The 21694-nt window shown below is 44.4% G+C and overlaps 2 protein-coding genes across 6 annotated transcripts in view; one reads left to right on the top strand and one right to left on the bottom strand.

The window, feature by feature from the left end:
• CRYBG3 (crystallin beta-gamma domain containing 3) overlaps positions 1–10206 on the top strand; it is an 81935-nt gene extending 71729 nt beyond the window's left edge. The window contains exons 18-22 of the mRNA XM_015620380.2: positions 3396–3535; positions 6076–6199; positions 7467–7625; positions 7901–8060; positions 8571–10206. Coding sequence (XP_015475866.1) covers positions 3396–3535; positions 6076–6199; positions 7467–7625; positions 7901–8060; positions 8571–8659 — 672 coding nt within the window. The 3' untranslated portion in view covers positions 8660–10206. The remainder of the gene's footprint in view (positions 1–3395; positions 3536–6075; positions 6200–7466; positions 7626–7900; positions 8061–8570) is intronic.
• A 725-nt stretch (positions 10207–10931) lies between these two features.
• RIOX2 (ribosomal oxygenase 2) overlaps positions 10932–21694 on the bottom strand; it is an 11402-nt gene continuing 639 nt past the window's right edge. The window contains exons 2-10 of one of the 5 annotated variants that reach the window (XM_015620434.3): positions 19116–19551; positions 17884–18003; positions 17191–17319; positions 16329–16432; positions 14403–14505; positions 13883–14048; positions 13404–13492; positions 12184–12294; positions 10932–11174 (exon numbers count right to left, since the gene is read on the bottom strand). In XM_015620434.3, coding sequence (XP_015475920.2) covers positions 11013–11174; positions 12184–12294; positions 13404–13492; positions 13883–14048; positions 14403–14505; positions 16329–16432; positions 17191–17319; positions 17884–18003; positions 19116–19547 — 1416 coding nt within the window. In that variant the 5' untranslated portion in view covers positions 19548–19551 and the 3' untranslated portion in view covers positions 10932–11012. Of the gene's footprint in view, positions 11175–11236; positions 12095–12183; positions 12295–13403; positions 13493–13882; positions 14049–14402; positions 14506–16328; positions 16433–17190; positions 17320–17883; positions 18004–19115; positions 19552–21694 lie in introns of those variants that run through there. The other 4 variants (XM_015620440.3, XM_033518808.1, XM_015620446.3 and 1 more) reach the window with 4 other exon arrangements.

Raw genomic sequence — 21694 nt, 5'->3', positions numbered from 1 at the left:
GGGGAACAGCCAGGCATCCATCCCACACCAAGGGGAGCAGCCAGGCAGGAGCAGCTCCAGCACAGACAGTTGGAAGTGATGAGCTGGCCAGGCCTGGAGAGTGGAGATTTTCCCAAGGATGTTGTAACACAGCTGTGGAGGCTCCCCCAGTTTGGACTCTGGTAAATGCTGTTTGCAAAGCAGCAGGTCAGCAGTGATGGGAAGTGGGGCAGTGCCCCATCCCTTGCCATGCCTGGGTTACACTCAGGCTTTGGTCTGGCCCTTTGGATCTCCCTTTGCCTTTATTAGGCTTTCCCATCAAAGTCTGCAAAACCTAAGTTGGCAAAAAAAAAAAAAAGGTGTGAGGGAAAATATGTTTTGTGACAGACAGGCCCTTTTCAAAAGGGCTTCATTAGTAAAAATTCTCACAACTTTTATAATGAAAAGTTATCCATAGCTAAAATTATGCTTTTTGCTCTAAGCACGTGTGCAAATTCACCTGTGCACTTGGTTTTCAGTTCTAGTGCCCTTTGGTCATCCTTTTTGTGTCTGTACACCACTGAATAAGCTCGTCTTGCACTGATCCTTGTTTAATCTCAAACACTTCATGTTTGCATTCTGGGTTTTTTCCTGAGATGGTGAAGCATACAAATCTGTTCTGAATTGTAAAAAATTGTGTTGCACACCTTCACTAAAAGCAAAGTAAAAAGCATTGAGGGGAAAGCCTGAGCTGAACTGTGCAAGAGATTTTTAGTATGTTGATTTTTAGTGTTGATTTTCCATGGTTTACCTGTGTCATTGCACTGTGTGCTGTGTTAGCCATAGAATGCCACACCTGTTAAGTAAAGTATATCAGTGTATTTAACAGTTTACAAGGCTGCTCATATCTTGAAATGGTATGTAAATATAGCTCTCCTTAATCACTGGCCTCTTGAATATAATAAATCCCTTCAAGTTTCTCTCTGGACAGTTGCATGAAAAAGCAGGGCAAGCAAAGTCTCACAAAATGCTATTGGTGCTGGTTTAAGCAAAGGCAGCCAGTTCCTTCACATATAAAAATCATGTTAAGAAATTCTGTAGTGCTTTGTTGTTCTCACAATTGGCAAGCTTTTCCCAAAGCATGGCATTTCAGATATTTTCCTTGAAATAACTGTGAAAAGAAGCTAAACTAACACTGACCTAGACGTGGGAATGGGTAAATATAGATGTCTTTGGCTCACCTTTCAGGTGAAAATGCTCCTCAGCATTCTGCAAGAAAGGCTGGGAACAAGATGCCTCTCAGCCTGACAGCATAGCCCCAAACCTTGTTATTCACTGTTCCTAGTTTCCATGGAGCTGTGAAAACAAAGTCAGAGAAAAAAGCCAGGCCAAAGTCACTGCTGCCAGCTGTTGGCCTAGAAGGGAATGCAGAACGTGAGGAATCAGTGCATTGCTCTTTATATGGCTGTGGAAAGAGGAGAGCTCAGGCTTGGCACAGCAGCCTGGTTTCTTTCTGCACTTCATGTCTGCAAGGTCACTGCACCTCTCCTGAGGTTTCCCTGGGACAGAGGGATCAGAGTCATCAGTGTGTGTGTGTCAGGGACTCTGAGCAGCTGGACAGGGAGTTCTCAGACCTCTGAGTCCAGGCAGTCACAACCACAGCAGAGCTGGAATCGTTTTAATTGACTCCAGCCATTTGCTGTTGTGGTTCCTATGAAGAAATGGATATTTCCATTCTGCTGGCTCAGGTGACTTGTCCATCTAGTACAGCAGCCCTGTCTCTCAACATCCTCAGTGTTGCAACAGCAGGATCAACATTTAGGTTTGGGTAGCAGTGTCCAGCAACACGGATGCCAAATGGTGTTTCTCATGGTTAGCAATGCACTTGGGAAAATTGTTGGACATGATTTCTGGTGTCCACTCAGGTGAAAGGCAGTGCCAAGGCCCTTGCAGGCAGGAGTGGGATGATTGTGCCTGGCTGAGCAAAACAACCTCAGGAGTAGCTGCCTGCACTAGGCCTGCTGGTCTGGGTTTCAGAGTGAGCCTTTGGCCAGCCACTGTAGGTCTGATCCACCCCAACCAGCAGAAGGCACTTGGGAAGAGCTGACATTCCAAAATAAAAATGTTACAGGTTTTAATCCCTTTCTGGTGTGTGACATTAGATTTTGGGAGTACAGCAGGCTTTAAAAATCTGAGTGGATGGTCCAAGCTCTTTTTGAAAATGTCTTGGTGAGCTGTCTGTCCCTGCAGAGTTGCATGACTTGGGCAGTCCCTGCACTGGCTGGCAGAGGAAGGCAGTCTCTGAGGCAGAATCTGATTAACCAGCTGCATACCAAGGGCACTGAGTCAGTGTCAAGTAAATTCATATGTCCTGACACACCCCTGAGCTTTTCAGAGACACTTCCCTACACTACATGTGCCTCTTCAAACATGAAAATTAATTTCTCTTAATTACTTGGTGCCTATGTCAACTTTAATTTAAGAGTTTTTTTCGTTTATTTTGCCTGAGGCCATGTCTTTGCTGCAGGAAAATCCCAGATTTTGCCTGAGCCAGCTATCTCAGGGTAACATCTCCTAAAAGAAGGTGCCTTTCCTGGAGAGGCAGCTCACTGAGTTAGTCAGACCTGTTCCCTCTTCCTTTCCAGGTGTAAACTGCAAGTGTTTTTGCTTCTGGTTTTAGGTTAAAAATGCTGAAGCGTTGTACAAGTGTTCCTTGTACTAGGGCACAGAATTTGTGTATTTAAATCTGCTTCCTCTGTTTTTCTGCTGGCCTTACCAGTACACCACATTTTCATGTGATCTTTTTATTTGCTTTCACAGGCAATCTGTCAAATGTAGAAAAGGACATTAAGTGAAAAATGTTTCAATTTTACATGAGATTGTAGAATTTTCTAATTATGCTCTTCCTTCAAGATGTCAGAAGAAAAATAGGAATGTCTTTTAAAAACATTGAGAACATTTTGGTTGACCTTTCTGACCTTCTACAGTTTGTAGCTCTTTAAAATGTTTGCAGTAAACTACAGCTAATTGAAACCTGCGGACAATAGACTTTGATTTGACTCACTATTTTAGATGCATGTTCCATCAATAAGTAAATAAAGTGGATTTTTTAAAAGCAGTCGAGACCCTGATGATACAAATTGGATCAAAATGAGGTTTTCCAAACAGAGGCCTCTGGAGCACTTGGTGACTCTCTTTGCCTGGCCTGTGTCAGTGGGGCACTACGCTGATGACAAAGCCACTGATAAATGCAGTTTGTTTCAGCTCTGTGTGCTCTGGGGTTTTCCCTTGTTGTTACAGTTTCTGAGGGAGCATGAGCTAACCCAAAAGCTTTGTAGGAGATTTATCTGGGGGCCAAACATCATCTCTAACAACTGAAGTTAGACTATTCCTCCTAAAACTTTGTTCTTTTTTTTTTCTCTTTCCTCCTCCCCCAGGTTTTTGCTGAGCCTTCCATCAGTCTGTTCAGCCTGGAATGCTGCAAGGGCAGAGAGCTGCACTTCAGTGAACCAGTCAATTCTGTTTTGAACGAGGACCTCCATTTTTACACCCAGTCTGTGTGGGTGAGAAGTGGATTGTAAGTATGGGAGGAATATCCCTGTCAGTTTTGCACTGTGAGAATTGTCTCATGATTATTGCCTTGTTCATAGGATGGTTTACATTCTTAGCTTCTATTTTGAGGCACAGACTTTCAAAGGCAGGTAGTGTAAACTCAGAGTGCCTTTATTAACAGACTGTAAAATGCCAGCTATAAACTGCAGTGATTTAAGCTACTGCAGTGGCTCAGGGAAGCTTGATGTGCTGACGGGCTGCCAGAGAAGCAGCAGCTTTTGAGAGGAGCTCAGGGTGGATCTGACAGCTGAAACAGTAATTTGCTTCAGTTATTAGTTAAACCCTCCTCCAGGAGTGTGAATGTACACCCAGTGTAAACATTTTACATCTGCAGAAGTGACCTTCTAACCTCTTGCACGTCTCTCACCTTTTGGAAGAGCTCCCAAGTATTCTGTTTTCAGCCAGGTTTTCAGCCTCCACACCCACAGCAGCAACCAATAACTTGCAGAGTCTCATCCTGCAACTGAGGGTGGCTGGAAACTGCTGTTCTCCTAATGGGACAAACATTTCCTATGTTTATGTTTGACCTTTCCCCACCTTTTCCACACGGGCAAGGCTGTAATTTTCTTGAAAGAATAGTGAACATAAGCTTCCCCACAGAGCTTTGCCAGTTCACAAGAGTTCCCAACATTTGTGCCACTGCCATCCTGAACCTTTGCTGAAAATCCAGAAGTGGGTGTGTTGTCTGGAAATTCAATTCCTTTGCCCCAGCAGCTGGCTGCAAAGGAAGGGTGATGGCTTTGGGACCACATGGCAAGAAAGCACAGGAGAGTGAGTGCAACAGGCCAGCCCCTCCTGCATATTTCTGCTCATTATTTCTGCTCATTATTGGGTGTCCAAGCCAGGTTAGCTGTCTGCCTGTCTCTGGGATGGAGAAAGGCTGGGTTTCCTCTGAGCTCTTTTTGATGCTTCCTAGGAAAGAGACCTCCACAGCCTGTTCCCATCCCACACAGCAGACAGGTAACCTAAAGGCTGAGTGTGTCAGGTGATTGTGGGATGTCCTAGAGGGTTTGTTTGCCTTATCTGGGATTCAGAGTTCAGGAAGGCAGGTTTAGAGGTTTTTTTGTCTCCTTGTCCCAAAGTCTGCTGTCAGCCTTAGGCAAACAGCAAAGATTTATGTCAGTACTCCAATGGCATCTTGCTGCCAGGCTTAGGTAAAAGGCTCCTTCCTGAGCCAGCTGGCCACCTCAGGAAGGCACAAACCTGGAATCCGCCTTGGCAAAGGGTGCTGGGCTCTTCAGAGGTGTGGGAGAGGTAGCACAGCCTGTGTGAGAGCAGAGGTGAGTTTTGCCTGTGTCACTGAACGCCAGGAGCCCAACCTGCCTTCAGATGGTGATCACTGTAAGTCTTTTCCCTCTCTGCTCCTGATAAATGATTGTTTTGAAACTACATTCACATGAGACTGTTCCACACTCCAAGAGTAACATTAACAGTGAATTCTCAGTGATTTGACAGAAACCATGGCAAGGAAAAAAAAAAAGCCAGGAATGTGTTCAGAGTATAAGGAAGACACAGGGATGGTCGGGCTGCCCTGAGTACCTGCTAGTCAGGAGGTGTGGACTTCGTTTGAAGAAGCAGGGACCCAGCCTCATTGCCAGGCAGCTCACAGCTGGTGCAGCTGAGGCTCCATGGAGCCCTGAGCAGGGCTGGCTCTCAGTTTCTCTGAGTTGTGGGCACTGTGCAAAAGCAATTCCAGGTGCTGTGGGGCTGTGGGTGTTTTCTCACTGACTCAGAGTGCAGCCATCCCTCATGCTCTTGGCAGCTGACCTGTAAAACAGGTAACCGGGGAAACCAGCACTTGCTTTGTGTTCAGAGGAGTTAATGAGTCAGGCATTTAGGAGGCACTGTCCACACAGCAATGTGCTATTGATACAGACAGAAGGGATCTGTGCTCCTGAGGCTGCCTTTGTGAGCAGCATTTACTGAGCAGATGCCCAGATAACAAGGGGTCTGTATGAGCCAGTGCTTTAACTGCGTGTTCCAGGACTCAGCCACTCCCATGGTGTATTCATGACAGGAAAATCTGCTGCAGCAGGGTCTGGGGTTTGGAGTGAATACCTGTAATGTGTTTTCAGAGCAGTGGAATTGTATAAAAAGCTTTAACTGTAACAAAAGCATCAGATGAGATCCTCTCATAATTAATGTGCACAATCAGGCAAAGCTGCAAATGTGGCTCCCCAGTTTCCTAACACAGGCCTGCTCAAACCAGCATTATTCCCATCTGGGATCTTGCAGAGGTTCTCCTTTTTGTGGAGAAAGAAATGGAGGGGGAGAGGAGAGATGGGAAGTGCAGTTTATGAATTTTCTGACAGAAAACAGGTCAGAATTTCAACAGAAGGCAGTCATCCCACTGAAATGGATGGCATTTTGCAGCACAGAAAGAGAGGCTTGATACTAGCATCACAGTGGAGAGGTCTGGGGGCTTCCAGGAGCACAACCCTGACCTGAAGTTAAATTTTTTTGTGGAAAACAAGTGCCCTTTCACGTTCTGTTTTGTGTATCCAGGTGGATTGCCTATGAGGGGTGCAATTTTTTAGGGAAGCAGATTCTGCTGGAGCCCAGGGAGATTTCAAACTGGAGTGAACACAGTGGCTGGAAAGTGATTGGCTCCCTTCGTCCTGTGAAGCAGGTAAGACCTGAGTGACAAAAGGGGGTTTTATGGACAGGGTTTTGTGCACAGGTATCAGTTCTACCAGCAAGCACATTGGGGTGTGTTGTACTCCTTAAATCAGGCCAGGTGATGACAGCCAGAAGGACCCACTGGAAGATTGCTGAAGCAGAAAATGTCTCTCATGGCAGTTATTGAGATCTATGTTAGGTTCCTAAAGGGAAATAATTCCCAGTTTCTTGATGCCAAGTTTTGTTTTTCTTAATTGCTCATTAGCATGTTCTGCGGATGCTCTACTTTTACAGTTTTGCCATATAACAATATAATGAGAAAACCAATTTCACACTGCCTTGTTTCATAATTAACATAAATGGAAGCAAGCTTGAATTTTATTGTGCTGTAGCCTGGATTTCCAAAAGAGGCAAAGCTATGCAGTTCCCATCAGGTTTTCCCCTCTCTGCCTCACCCCAGGTGATTCTAATTTCAGTCTCATTCAAAGGTTCAGGTCTCTAAACCACAAAGAGTAACCAGACACTCTGCTTATGCAGGTTTTGTTTATGGATGTTTGGTGGGAGAGAGGCCTCATTGTCTGTAGCTCAGGGTTTAATATGGAAAAAAAGGGAGATTTAAAGCTCCCAGAAAAAAAGCTGTGCTGGAGCTGGGGTTCCAGCAGAGCTGCCCTTTATAACTCCCTGCCCTTTATTTGCACTGAAACCAGTGAATAACAGAGCAAAAGCTCAAACCCTGCAGTAGCCCTCCAAAATCCTCTTTATTTTTTGAGTAAACCAACAAACAGGGATACCAGGTCATTGCCCTGTTTTCCATGTGTGTTCAAAAACAGTGGTGTATCTCTCTGCCATATATTCCAGTTAGTGAGGGCTGAAGTTGCTGCATATGTAACTCTGTAAGTTTTGTGTCCCAAGGATTAAAAGCTTGCGGAGTAGAGCCCCTTTACTGCCCTTGGAATGAGTGAAATGTGCTGAACTAGGCATCTTTGCAGATCACAGGAATTAGTTCTGTAGCCATAATTACGGTTTTTTTTAAAAAAAAAAAAACACCCTATCTGCCATTTCTGTTTATAGCTGCCCATCTGCATGTGTAAAACCACTTACTATACTTCACATGCACGTTTGTTTCCAACCAAAAAATTACTGAACATCCTCAACTGAAAACAAAAACTGAACACAGAGTTTAGAGGACTGATGGAGGGGAGGGTGGTGGAGGGGAGGCCCTCTCCCATCGATTTGCTTGATCTCTGTGTTGTAAACCCTCCCCTCACTCCCTGCAGCCAGCAGTGTACCTGAGGGTGAGGAACAGAGCCCAGGGGAAGTACCTGACCGTGGCTGGGAGCCTGGCAGACATCAGGGCGACCTCGGTGTGCGCGGCCCCACACAGCGGCAGCAGCTCCCAGCTCTGGCACTACTGCCAGGGGCTCTTCAAGTCCAAGGTGAGCTTCAGAGTGATTTTCTATTAATGCTGCCCTTCATGGTCTGTTATTAATATTAAAAAAAGCTGATGGTTTAACATTAAAAAAATAAGGAACAAAGACCACCGCCTTTGATCAAGCAGCTGGTTGCATGTTGAATAATCTATTCATCGCTTGCTTCCCAGGGTTTTACCAACTACAGCACGATTTACTGCCATATGCTCAGTGCCTGACACAAGCCAGGCACAAAACTGAGGCTCTGTGCCCTGGATCTCACTGCTCTCCTTGTTTCTTAGGCCAACAATGCCTGTCTGGATGTCATTGGGGGCAGAGACGTGCCTGGGGCCAAAGTCGCCCTCTGGACAGAACATGGGAAGGACAGGCAGAAGTGGAGACTCAATGAGGATGGCACCATCAGTTCATACCTCAGTGAGCAACTGGTGCTTGATATTAAAGGTATTTAAAAACAAAAAAACTCTATACCTCACAGGTTTTAAGTGTGGTTTTTGATAAAGGTTAGCTTCCATACTCCAGGTTTGAGATTTTTTTGGTACTTAAGGTCAGAAACTCAATCCTACCTTTCCTGTCCAGTTGCTTGACAGTGGGACAAGAAAAAGCAGGGCAGGGAGGAACCTTTCTCTTTTGATTCCAGAGGTTAATTTTGATCAGATCAGTGGTTGTGCTTTTGGGGAGTTAAGTAGTGCAGATGGCAAGAAGTGCAAGTTACAGAAGACAAAATGGTGAAGGAAAATCAACCACAGAATAGCTCAAAAAGAGAAAAGGAGTTGAAAAAGGAGGCTGGTTAAAATTGTTATTGCTCAGTTGTAGACACCAGCCCCCTACCTCATGGAATTCCTGTTTTTCAGCTCATTTTCCTACTTAGTCACACTCCTCAAAGATTGTGCATAATTTTTACAAGTATTTCTTTAAAAAGCTTTTCCTTCATGACTTCCTTTTGTTTTTAAGGAGGAAATTACTACGACAAGAATCATATCATTATGAATCAGCCAATAGAAAACAAACCTTCACAGAAATGGGATATTGAAATACTGTGAGTAAAATCCACCCCACAGATGGGCTTTTTGTGGGCTACCAACATCTAGAGGGGAAAAAAGAAGCCAACTACTGAAGTCATACACCACTGGAACCATAAGCAGCAGCTCCTCTCTATTTTCCTTCATGCCAAGCACCAGCTCCTAAAAGAACTGAATTTTGCACAAATCTGGAAGATTGGGAGGTTGATCCAATGTCTCTCTTCAGGGAAGCTGATTCTGCAGAGGCTGTTCCTGTGAAAGTCACCATTACTCTTCCTCAGAATTATGAAAGGTAAATGCAAAAGAGCAGGCAGAGGTTCTGCAGCATGGGAAGTGCAAGAGATGATGGGGGAAAGGATCTTCAGAAATGCTGTCTTTACCTTCCTCCCACACTGCTGGAAGCTCACTGAGGAGTGAATGCACTGATGAGCTTCAAGGAGCTTGATTTGGGCTTTTATGTCCCAAGTGAAACTGTTTAGGCTCCAAGCAATCCTGAATCATGTCTCTCATTAAAATGCAATTGATTTTGTTGATAAAGACACCTTTGAACTGGAATTCCAGCTCAGCATGTGAAATGAAGCAATACAGGGGCCTTTCACCCCCTAAATGATACTGGTAAGCCTTTGTCTTCTCTGCTTTTAACAGCACCAGATTTGCAGTTTGGCAGAGACCAGCTCACCATGGCAGGTATTTCCGAAGTGCCAGCAGCCTGCATTCCAGGGCTGGCTCCGTGTTCCGGGGTCAGCGTGGCACCAAGGCCAGCTGCTGCTCCAGAGCTTGGTGTGCCAGGGCTCTCCTCAATTTCCACACTATGCAACCACAGCTTTTGCTCCAACAGAGCCAGAGACCTCACTCACTGCAGCTGGTGCTTCAAAAGCTTTTTCCTGGCTCAGTGCTGACCAACCACAGCCCCGTGGAGGGCTGTGAGCACCTGAGATGGAAGAGAAGTCCCTCAGCTCCCTGGCTTCAGCATCACTAAATTAATCTTCATTGAAAATATTTTTTTCCAGCATTTGTATATTCAGGGTATGTATTTCTAGGACTATTTAAAGAGTTCAAGTTAGCTGAAGACCAGATATTTGAGATTCTGAAAGCTATGCCAGCTGTGCACTCAAACAGGATCATCCCCAAACAAAGACACAGCTCTAAGTTTGCCATAGAAATAAAATATATGGATGTCTATTTTTGTATGAAATAGAGTTCTAAATAGTACTATTTAAAAAAAAAAATCTACTTGCACTTACTATTTTACATTCTAAAATGATCATAAATCTGCTGTTTGAGTAACAGATCCTCAAATGTATGTATATATTTTTTCAACTGAAGCACTTGTTAAGCTTTTTTCCATATAAGTCAGTACATCAAGTGTTCTGCATGTGACTTTCCATATGAAATTTTAAAAGCCTGTGTAAAAGTTGTAGTTTTTTAAATGAAGAATGACTAAATCATACTTGGTGTCTCAGTGTTACATAACAAAGTAAAGCAGGCTTTTGTACTTAAGAGACCTTGAATGTAAAATGCTAAAGCATGTATATTTTAACTGTATAAAACTTTTTAGGAGAAACATTTTGCTGGTTGGTTTCTTTTTAAATTAAGTAAATAATAGTTTTCAGTAGCTGTTGAACATATTCCAGTAAAACATTTTTTTCCAGTGTCCAAAAGAGGGGGATGAGTATATTGAGTATGTGGCTGTGCTGTTACATGAAATTGCATATTAAAAATCAATGACACATTAAAGTAACTGCACCAGTCTCATCAAAACCCACTCAAGTGAATATTGAAGATACAGATTCCAGCTACAGGCTTTTGGGTTACTTTCACTTGAAATTGGTGCTGGGGGAGGCAGAGGATGAATATTATTATTTGTTTATTCCAGGGATGGCAGCATCTGAGGGAAAAGGGGTTTTCTTGGGCAAAGTCTTCCCCCTGTGGGCACAGCACAGGCAGCTTTTACCAGGAAGCTTTTGTTCTGTCAGGGCAAAGAGATTTTCCTGCTGATGAACTTTACAAATGAAAGAAACAAGTTAATGTTTTATGCCCAAGGTTTTGAAGCCTGCTCCATGTATAACTTGAGCCTTCCTCCAGCAGCTCTCCAGAGGGAAAGGGACACCACAGCACTGGGGGTACTTGGAAGTGACTTCATCCAGCCAGCCCTGGAGCTGTGGCTCACTTACCTGTTTTTCCCCATGCCCAGTTTTCCAGAAGTATGGAAGGACATTTAACATTTGGCACCAGAAAGCAGCAAAGTACAGATAGTGCAATGCTTTGTTAGCACTACAAACCAGCGGCTGGATGGATTAAAAAAAAAACTAATTTAATAAACCTTGCTCTCAAGAGATGCTTAATAGCCAGGAGCAGCCAATTCATAAAAGCATCAAAGAACTTCAATCAGACATTCAGTCCAGAGTGACAAGGCAAGGTTTTCTTTCTCTTCATCTGAGGTAAGGTTAAGCTCTTTAACATTAACAGTGCTGCTACTCCAGATCTGCCTCAGCGCATCCAAGTATGACAAAGGGAACCGCAGCCCGTGAGTCTGCTGGGGAAAAAGAGACAGGAAAAAGCCCTTCAGCAAAGTGCAGTGACTTTATTGCACATCAGTGTGTGTGAGGGAGCAGCAGGAACGTGCTCCATTCCCACAGCACACTGGAGTTCGTGAGAGCAGCCTCCCAAAGATACAGTTTTATCCAGACCTATTTTACTCAGACTCTTCCATGCTGTAGCACACTACAAGGTAGGGATGTTTATGGTACATGTGACTTCCTCCTGTGGTTTCCACACAGAAGAAAAAAATCATTTTAAATTTACCCTCTTGCCTAACCCTACCCATTATTTTATAGCAAGGTCACAGAGCTTTATTTCTAGCTGACATCTGCAGTTTTTGGGCACAGAAGCACAGAGGACCTTCATTCCCAGGACTCTGTTTAAGGGCAGGAAGGAAGGCTGTGCATGTGCTGCTCAGGTGCCAGTGTCCAGCCTCAGCTCCAGAGGAATAGTGAGATTTACTTCAAAAGGAAAATAACTGCCAGGCAAAAAACCTTGCAGCAATGGCCAAGCCAAGGCCAGGCTCTGCTCTGTTCTGCCTCTTTGGAGGAGCTGTGCAGACCTGAATTACATGGTAGAAGAGTGAGTTCTTTACTGCCAGTGCTGACCTGCCCCGGGCTGAAGCGAGCAGCCCTGCAGAGGGTGTTCCAGTGGATACAGGAGCTAACACAGGTTTAACATGTCAGAAATGAGGTGCAGTGATCCCCATGGAACAAGTGCAGCCTCAGACAGGCCCTGCTGAAGGACACACAAAGTAAGAGATGCTTTTAGTTGCTCCAGCAGCTTTGTTAACTGGCCCACAGGGCATGCACAAGATATCCCATTGGCATCTCAAATGTTTAATTAAGCATGAGATCAAATTACTTAGTTCTCCTATTCACAGCCTCTGTTGCAGCTTCAGCTCATCCAGGTACTCTGCGAACAGGTTGAAAAGCTCTGGGTGCTGAAGAACACAGCCAAACCCAGGGCAAGATAAATTTTGGGCTGCATTTGCAGGAACAAACCTGTGCCACACCATCCTCACTGGCAGTGTCATCCTCTCTCCCCATCATGTGAGTTTCTCTCCTGTTCTTTAAGGAATGATACACATAAACCATCTCTCTGTGAATTTCATCCTGAAAGACAGCAGGAAGAAAATGGTCACAAGTGACCCACACCCTCACACTCCCCTCACTCCAGTGCCAGCTCCTTAATTCCAGAGGCCACTCTTACAGCAAGGACAGCAAGTCACCTTCTCAAATGAGTGACCCAGCAGCCACCTCCTACATCAAGAAGGGACTCTCCAACACACCTCTGCAAATTTACTTACAACCTTCTGCCTTAAAATTGCCCCTGCTGGAGTCACAGGACTGATGCTGTGTAGAAAACAGTCCCTTTAAGGCACCTCTCCTAAGAAATCCTAATGAACAGGTGTGCATCAATGATCTCCAGTCTGGGACTGATCTGTCTTAAAAATCACATGTCCATTATCCTTGGTAAAGGCTGCAAATCAGTTGCAAAAAAAAAATTGGAAAAAAAGGGTTTCTAAACCCAACACAGTCTCACAGCAATATGGACACAAATAAAATGGAGATGAAAAATCAAAGTTCTGGTATGTTTTTCCTGGAGGGAAACATTCCACTCATTAAAAAAAATAAAAAAACAAACTTTTACAAGATAACACACACAGAAAATGGATTTTCCCCCTCCACCCATTTTTTTTTAAATTAAGATAAGAAAGCACTTCTATAATTTCATACTAATAAACTTTCACAGATAAGCAGCAGTGTAAACACAGAATGATGCAAGATGCCAGTATCTATGTTGTGGAACAACTTTTAAGTGCCACTGTCACCCACTTTAGGTACAGGGACAACTCAGTAGTGAAGACTAAATGCAACCAAGAGAATTCCCTCTCTTCAGGAACCCTAATTTTATAACTTCTTCATGTTCTTAAATACAAGGAATTAAAAAAAAAAAAAAATCTATTACCCATTTGCCATTTTAGCTGCTGTAATGACCTACCCCATGTGATTCAGATAAAAGGCATGCAGAATCACTGAATATAATTCTGTACCTACCCCCAGAAGGCTGGAATGTACTCAGCAAACAGCCCCAGGATCTCCTAACAGCAATAATGGGATGCAAGATCCAACCAAGCAGAACTGCACAACCCTTTCAGTACAGAGCAACAACGTCTCCCACTCCCCACCCCAGGCATACAAGGGGGGCTGCTTATACTTACAGCATTCTCTTGATCTGGTTCCACAGTGATGATAGCATGGTCTCTAAACTGCAGTCTGATTTTGCTATTTATTTTTGGCAATTTCCCACCTAAGAAGAATAAATTCAGCCTTAGAGAAGGAAGAAAACCAGACATGATACAAATTGAGCCCCCTGTGCACTACCTGTTGTCTCACAGCCAGATTTTTTGTTAACCAGTGTTTGCACAGCCACAAGCTCTCAAACTTGTGGTGGAAGGAGAAATGAGAAAGATGTTTTAATTCTAGGATAACCTTTATTTCAGTCTAAGGGAAATGGGTCATATCTCCCACTGGGAATTGGCCAAGAGAGGAGTGCAAACACACACACACACAGAGCCAGGCACCACACAAAGCTGGGCCTGGACTCTGATCTTGGCCTGCCATTAAATGCTAGAAGTTTTAAGAGGCAGACTTAGCCACTACCATCATATCAGCAAGTTTTGGGAAGTTCAAACTCTACCTGGAGTCAAAGCATCAGAGTCACATCCCAAGTAAGGTGGCAACCGGTGCATAATGAAATCCTTCTTCAAGTCAGATGATCTCAGTTCCCTGGAGTTCTCCAGACTGTCTGCAAGCCTTCTCAGAAGGCTGCTCAGCTTTTTGGTGCAGTCAGCTGTGTTCACCTGCTAAACATTCACAAAGAATTCAAGCTGAACAGACCAGGCCTAGAGCAGTGCAGCAAAGCAGTGAAAATCTGGACACTCCTTAGTCTCAAACCAAGCTTTGTTTCTTTTACACATTCCCCACGAGCTGTTCACGTGTCACAGCTGAAGCTCACTCTCCTTGCTCTGGGCCTAAAGGACTTGCAAGTGCAGCTGAAGAAACCCTTGTTCCTCCTGAGCTGAGCAGCAGCAGGACAGGACCACCATAAGGAGGTCCCATAACAATTCACAGCTTCACGGACTTAAAGACTCAGAAGCCTGGTGTGACAGAACTTTTTCTGTCTGACAGATCACCTGGAGGCACCATCACTCACTAACCATGAGCAGTTGCCTCGGAATGCCTGTCCGCAGCGCCACGTCCTCTTTTGCTGTATCAAACACCAGGCCAGGAATTGCATCCAGTAAGAAGTCTCCCCAAGAGCTGAAGGACAGGAAGAAAAACAAAAATTACTGAAATAGTTGCACTAAAATAAAACACACATCCTACTTTTTTTTTTCCTAACTAGTGTTAACATGTAAAACAATTATTGTTTTTTCTCTTTTTTATCATGTCTACTCAAATGTTTCACTGTCTGCTACCCATTGGGAAAGAAGAACTCTAGCCAATAAAAGGAATTGTACATCTACTTCTTAGTGTTTCTCTTGCCCCTAGTTTCCATCTGCCAGCAAATGTCTTCAGCTACTCATTGATTTTCTAAACTGCCCTGCTCATCCCACACGAGCACACCTCTCTGCCTGCTGGGATCTGGTCCAGACAAACTGCTTCAACAGAGATGTCCCTTTTGTCTTGGTGCCTAAAAACACCTGGAATGCCACCTTCTCAGCTATTGCTATTTTTAAATTCTCTTCAGTTTTCCAAGGAAACATTTCCACATCATACTTCCATCTACAAGCCAAATCAAAGCACCACGACTGCTGCTTATTTTACCTACGCTTGCTGACAGCAGGGGTAGAGGAAGGCTCTTACACTTCACTGCCAATAACCTTAAAGGATGATGATTCCACTTTTTAACCTTGGAAGAAGAGTAGTCTTGAAGCTTTTCCTGCTCCTCTGCTCACCCATGACAGACATCCCCAGGGAACGTGCTCCTGACAAGTCACGCATTGGACCGGCCTTGGGCTCCTGCAGCCATGGAGAAACTGCAGTGACTCCACACGAGGCTGCAGATCTCCAGCAATCCCATTACAAGGAGCTCAACCCTTGGCTTCCCAGCACTGCTTGAACAATAATTCCACACAGATCCAGCTGCACAAACCCTGCTGTGCACACTGGCCACAGGAAGAGTGGCCAGCAGCACTGACATCCTGGGCTTCCACAGTGGCACAGCTGATGGTTAGAGATTCATCCCACAGTTATCTAAAATATGCCCAAACTTGTTCTGCCCTGTTTTGCAGCTAATAGAAATCCTTCCCAATTCCTCAATTAGGCCAATAACTCCAAGCCCAGCACCTGAGAGCTGATTAGGTGGCAGCAGCAGCATTTTTTCCCTGTGTGATAACAATGTCTCAATGCAGGGACCAGGACCTGGCCTGTGTCTAAAGAAATCTGACTCTCATGCATGGGGTAGAAAATGAAAAATACAGATTAGCAGAGAATATCTGCATGGAAGAATCTGTCAGAAGAAGTGTGGGTGACCATCAGATACAGGAGGAAACCTGATGAAAAGAATAAGTCACAGCTCTTTATCTGGATTATGAAATGAACAGCAACTGCAGCCACTGGTGAGGGTTTTTTTTTTTAAAAAACAACAGTGAGTTTGCAGTTGTAACATTATCTTCCACATTAAAGTCTCCAGCTGGTAAATAATAAATAAAGCAATTAAAAAGCAATCAAGCTTGCTGCATGAAAACCTGGCAAAGAGGCTGTTTCAAACAACAATGGTCTCGTTCTCCTCCTTCCCCCAACCCTCAAAACTTCAATTACTGCTACCTCAACACTTAAATTCTGTCCCTAACAGCAGGGCACCTATGTAATAGTAGGGTATCTACCTATATTCCACATCACCACACCTCTGGTGGAAAGCTAACTTGCCCTGTCCCTGTAATACCCACAGGCAAACACAAACCACACAAGGGCTGAATAGGCTGAACACAAAAAGACCCAAGCAAAGCTCATTATAAGGTTATTTTTTTTTTAAGAAACAGGACATCACTTCCTTGAAACACCAGCTTCAGGTCTCTCCTGTTCACACACATCATCTGGCAGAGGAAAACCATACAAAACAAGAAATAAAGGGGAATTACTTGTTTTGGTAGGTGCTGATGGTCACGTGTGTTGAATAGGAGATCCCATGAGGAGTGTCAGCCTGGTGAATAGTCCCTCTTGGGAAGTACAGAAAGTCACCTGGCTGCAGGAAAATGAAAGAGAATCGATACATTTAGGCCACTTGGTCAAACCTTACTGCACTCCAGAGAAAATACTTTCTGAGCAGACAGACTGACAATATATATTCTTTAAAAATCACAAAATTGATCAATTCTCCAATGTACACTTCAATAACATAAAGCACTCTAAGCCAGAAGTCCAACACCTCAAACTTTCCAACCTACTGTCAGTATTTTCTCTACACCTGTCTGCAAACATGAGCTTTTCACATGGTAGGTCATGCACAGTCCTGCTGAGCTACAGGAAGGGGAAAAAGAAGCAGCTGAGATGAATCTGGTGGTAATTCAGTGCCCTGGGTATGTGGTCAGATCATACCAAAAGAAAAGGCCAGTATTTCTCAAGGAAAGTCAAGTAGCCTGAAAATTTTAGTTAAAACACTTAAAAAAAAAAAATAGAACCTTCCTCCTCCCCTGTCTTCTCACCAATGTAAATTAAGTATCCCCACAGAAAATAATACAGATTGAGGAAGTCAAGACAAGAAAGAAGTGCAAAGCACATGAAATTGCCTCCACAAAGGAAAGATCAGTTTACTCATGGCTTATCCCATAAACTCCAGCACAAAGAGAAAGGTCACAAATCAACAGTGAATGAAATCTGATTCCATTTTAATCTTACCGTCCTTAAACTTGGTCACATCAGTGACTTCTAAGAGCCCACCAAGCATGGTTACTTTTCTTGCTGCCACAGCCCAGACCACCTGGAGCAATTAAATTAAAATACCTTTAATATGAATTCATGTGTGGGATTCCCAATCCTATCTTCTGGCTCAACGTTATACTCCCGAGCCAAAGGCACCGTTGGTTTGTAGAGTCTCCAGTGCTTCTCTCCTTCCAGCTGAAGGATGAACACCTGAAAAAGACCAGGAATCCAAAGGTTTTGGGGGGCCTAAGGAAGCCCTGCTCCCCCTCACACATCCAACTCATCAGGTATTTTAATTTATCTTCTGTCTTGCCAAGTCTGTGGAACCAAGCCAGAAACCAGGGACAGAAATAGTAGCACAGGTTGCTTTTCTGACAAATACAGGTTTTCCCCTTCCCTGCTTTTAGCTAGTCCACAGCATGGCAAATACAACCCCTTTCACATTACCTTTTAGATATCTAAATGCAGAAATTTACACTTGAACTAAGTTCTTGTACTCTGTTTAGAGACAACAGAGAGAAGAGTTGTGAAGTGTGATCTGTTTTATCCCAAATTTGGAAATCCTGTTCCTCTCCAGTCACTTAAACTTAGCCATAACTATTAGTAGACTTTTACATATAAGGAAACACTTGCAAATAATTACCCTAAGTTTTCAGTGGAAAACCAGAACTGTTTCTAGACTGTTTATGGTGGAGGAGAGGTGGAAGCACACACAGAGGCATCCACTGCCAGGAGCCCACAAAGGGTCTCACAGACAAGGTGGTGTTGTCCTACCTCAACATCATCGTAGTGAGGGGGAAGGCCCTGAGACCCCTGGGGGGTGATGTAAACATTGGATCCCACCAGAGACCCAAAGTAACACTCCAGCTTCTCCTGAATCTTCCACAGCTCCTCCTATTAAAAAGAAAAAAAAAAAAATAAAAGCTGTTACTACTGAAGAGCTCAGCCAAGCCTGGCTGCCACAAGTCCCTCACTGGTGAAGAATGGTGACATCCCCACAGGAACACACAGCCTGGGAAGCAGTTTCTCCTCAAGACAAGTATTGTAGTAGCAAAGGAGATCTACCATGATCGAAGTTGTGGGTAAGCCAGAAATTCTGGTGCCTCAACAGAACACTGATTGCTCTCTTCCCTGTATCAACTTCACGCTGCAAAGCCAGGGAAAAACAAGGCTGAACAAAAGAGAATAAACCACCCATCATCCCACCTGCATCAGAGAGAATAACACAAAGGCTAGACACCTATTACAAGTGAATCCAATTGCTTGGGAATATTCAAGCACAGACTTTACTCATCCATTCCCAACATGTGACAGGGAAACATCAGGAGATGCCAACAACTGAGATTTTGGGTTCTTATCTGGGCTCACAATTGGACATCAGGAGATGCCAACAACTGCGTATTTGGGTTCTTATCTGGGCTCACAATTGGACTGTGCTGAGACCCTGGGACAAAAAAAAGACTGCCTAAATCAAAGTACCTACAGGTATCCAAGTCCTTTACAACTGTGCAGCACCACTGTCTCCTTCCCATACACAGAGACTGAGGACACTCAGCTAAAATGGGGTGGTCACTTCCATGGTGCAATTTAATGCTAATCCATTGGCAAGAATGGTGGAGTGTCCTGGAAATACTTGACATGGTTTCACACCTCACTCTTGATTAAAGGGGAGTGGTACAAAAGCCCTGTTTGCACAATGAAAAATCGAGGCAGAAGAGATAATTTAAGCACAGATGCCCAGTCATCAATTATATGCATTTAAAAAGAATACTTAACATTGCAGAAAAACATTATAGCATGAATCTGACTTTGCTCTTACTGCAGAGCACTGAAACATGATGGGCAGTGCAGAAGTATAAACTGTGTTTTAATACAGTTTATGCAAGGATTTCAGCAGGTCATCAATGCCAACCTCCCCTGGGCACAGATACAAAGCCATGTCTGGTGCCACTCAACAGAAGCTACAGATTGTAAAGCAAGCATTAACAACAATGAAACAATCGCACCTTAAATCTCTGAGGCTGATGAAACTGTATTGTTGCCTTCTTCTGGTCAAAATCCTTCTTCAGCTGCACATAATTCACTCTGCCTTCTTTATTTAAAACCTTCTTTTTCCCATTCACACACCTGCAGACATTCACATCTTGTCCATAGTACAGGCCCTGGCTGCACAGCTCCTTCAAGTGTGACAGCTGGAACAGGGACTGGTAGTAAGCAGCCACCAGGACATCATTTCTCCGAACAAGCAGTGGCTTTTGCTCCCAGTACTCCCTGAAAAACACCTCTTCTTCAATGGGAGAGATCAGGCTCCTGAAGAGGCTGTCTGGGCTCTCAAAACTCAGGATGGAAGGAGAACCAGCTGCATCCAACTTGGGCCGTTTACACTGTGCCTGTGCTTCCTTGGGCACATCAGCAATCTTCCCTCCTTTCTTGGGCATCTTCCTGTCCAAGAGGAGAGAGACCCCAAACAATCAGCCAGCAACACAACCTCAAGAGGTCATAGGCCCAGGGCAGCAGATCTTGCCTTATCCAGGGGGATATCAAAGTATACTGGGAACAGCTGTGGCTTCAGGTGCTCACTTACTGCTCCCAAAGGCCTCCAATCCCCTCTCAAACCTCAGCAAACTCCAAAGGGCTCTGCTGGGAGCCATTCCTCGCAGGAGCTCACATCCCACAGCTGAGTTTATACTGAAGAACATGTGATGAGACCCAATGGATCCTTACCAATGCAGGAACCCACCCACCCAAAGAACCTGTGAGCAAGTGGTCTTCTGTAGCAACAGCTGCAAATTATTGGGGGAAAAAAACACCAACTCAGCTTTAAGAGATTGAGTGGCAACAGGCAGAAGGAGGTGGAGAGAGGGGGTAGGATCAAAAACTTGTATTCTCATTACACTTCCTTCAACAGTAACAGTTTACAAAAGAAGGAATGTTGTTAGGCCTTTCTGTTGATGCTATGTAATTACTAAATCTACAAGCTTAAGACTTGTAAAATGTACCAGTTTAAAAGCCAAAATACCAAGATTCTACTTTAATTTCTACCAAGCTGTCAAACTTTGTGGTTTATGTAGAATAAAAATAATTCCATCATATAAGTAAAGACATTTAATTTTAAAGCTGAAAATAATTTATTTTGTTTTTCCACAGTACGTTGTGTACAATTATGCGAGAATAAAAAAGTTAATTCACAAATGGTTTGGGTGCCAAGTTCTCAGGAAAGTTAAGGCCCAAATCGAGTTAACAGTATGCCTAAACCATGTGCAGGCAGACTTGCCAAGAGTCTGCTCCAGCATCTCCTCCCCCAGAGCAGCAGTAGAAGCCTGCCTGGGGAGCTGAGCTAAGCAAACTGAGGATGAGCCAGCACCAAGCCCTGGAGCAGCACAGCCTGGCAGCCAAGTGTTCTGACTCCTCCTGGGCTGGCCAACCCAAACTGACTCTGGGCACGTCTGAGCCAGTCTGAGAAGCCAACCCAGGAGGAGTAAGAACCTGCTGATGCTTTCATTTCCCAGTAAAAATGGCAGCTTTGCTCCCAAAAGCAAATGCTATCAATGTACTGAGATGCTTTTACTTGTACAGACCCCTTATCCTGAAACCTAAAGCCCAGTTCTGGTATTTCCAGGCAGCACTAAGTTCTCCTGTGCAGCAGGACACCCTGCTGCTCCCCCAGCTCCTGGGGCAGCCTGTCCCTCAGTAGTAACCTGTGGTCACCTCAGTCCTGCAGGAGGGAATTCACATCACCACCTTCCCAGCAGGATGGACATTCCCAGCAGCAAGAAGCCACTGCTCTACATGAGGCAAGGGGATGCATAAAAAAATTAAAGGACTGAAAATTAGTCCCTTGTTGGCAGCAAGATCTGAAGATGCTGCTGGCACTAGGATCTAAATCTGGCATTCCCCAAATCTCAGGAACACAAATGCAACCATTTCTGATTTGATGGTTTTGAATTCCAGACCTAAAGCAGTCATTTCAACCTCTCAGCTCTCTCAGATTGATCTAATCAAGTTAAATTCACATATGTACTGTTCACAGAACTCTGCTTCATTTACACCACGTGCTTCTCTGTAGTGTTTTATTAGTTATTTACAAATGCAAACCCACCAAATGGTTTGAGTTGGAAGAGATCACCTGGCACAAGGCTCTGCCATGGGCAGGGACATCTCCCACTCCATCTATTTGGTCAAAGCCTTATCCAGCCCAGCCTTGAACACTGCCAGGGATGGGGCAGCCACAACTTCCCTGGGCAAGCTGCCAGGGCCTCACCAGAAAAAATCCTCCCTTACATCCAATCTAAATTATACTCTTATTATCCCCTACCCTCTTACAATGTAAAATCTTTCCCCCTTGTCCTGTTGCTGCAGGCCCTGGTAAAAATTCTTTTCTCTGTCTCTCATACAGTATTTAACTACTGCAAAGATATCCCTGGAGAGCCTCCCCTTCTCCACGCTGAACCAGCTCAGCCCTCTCAGCCTGTCTTCCCAGAAGAGGCGCTGGGAAGCATCCTGGGCATCTGGGTGGCATCCTCTGGATTGGCTCCAACAGGTCCCTGTCCTTCCCTGCTGGGACCACCTCTCCAGCTGGGATCTC

Source organism: Parus major, chromosome 1, assembly GCF_001522545.3.
Source record: "Parus major isolate Abel chromosome 1, Parus_major1.1, whole genome shotgun sequence".
Taxonomy (NCBI): Eukaryota; Metazoa; Chordata; class Aves; order Passeriformes; family Paridae; genus Parus; species Parus major.
This window is presented reverse-complemented; position numbering and strand designations above follow the sequence as displayed.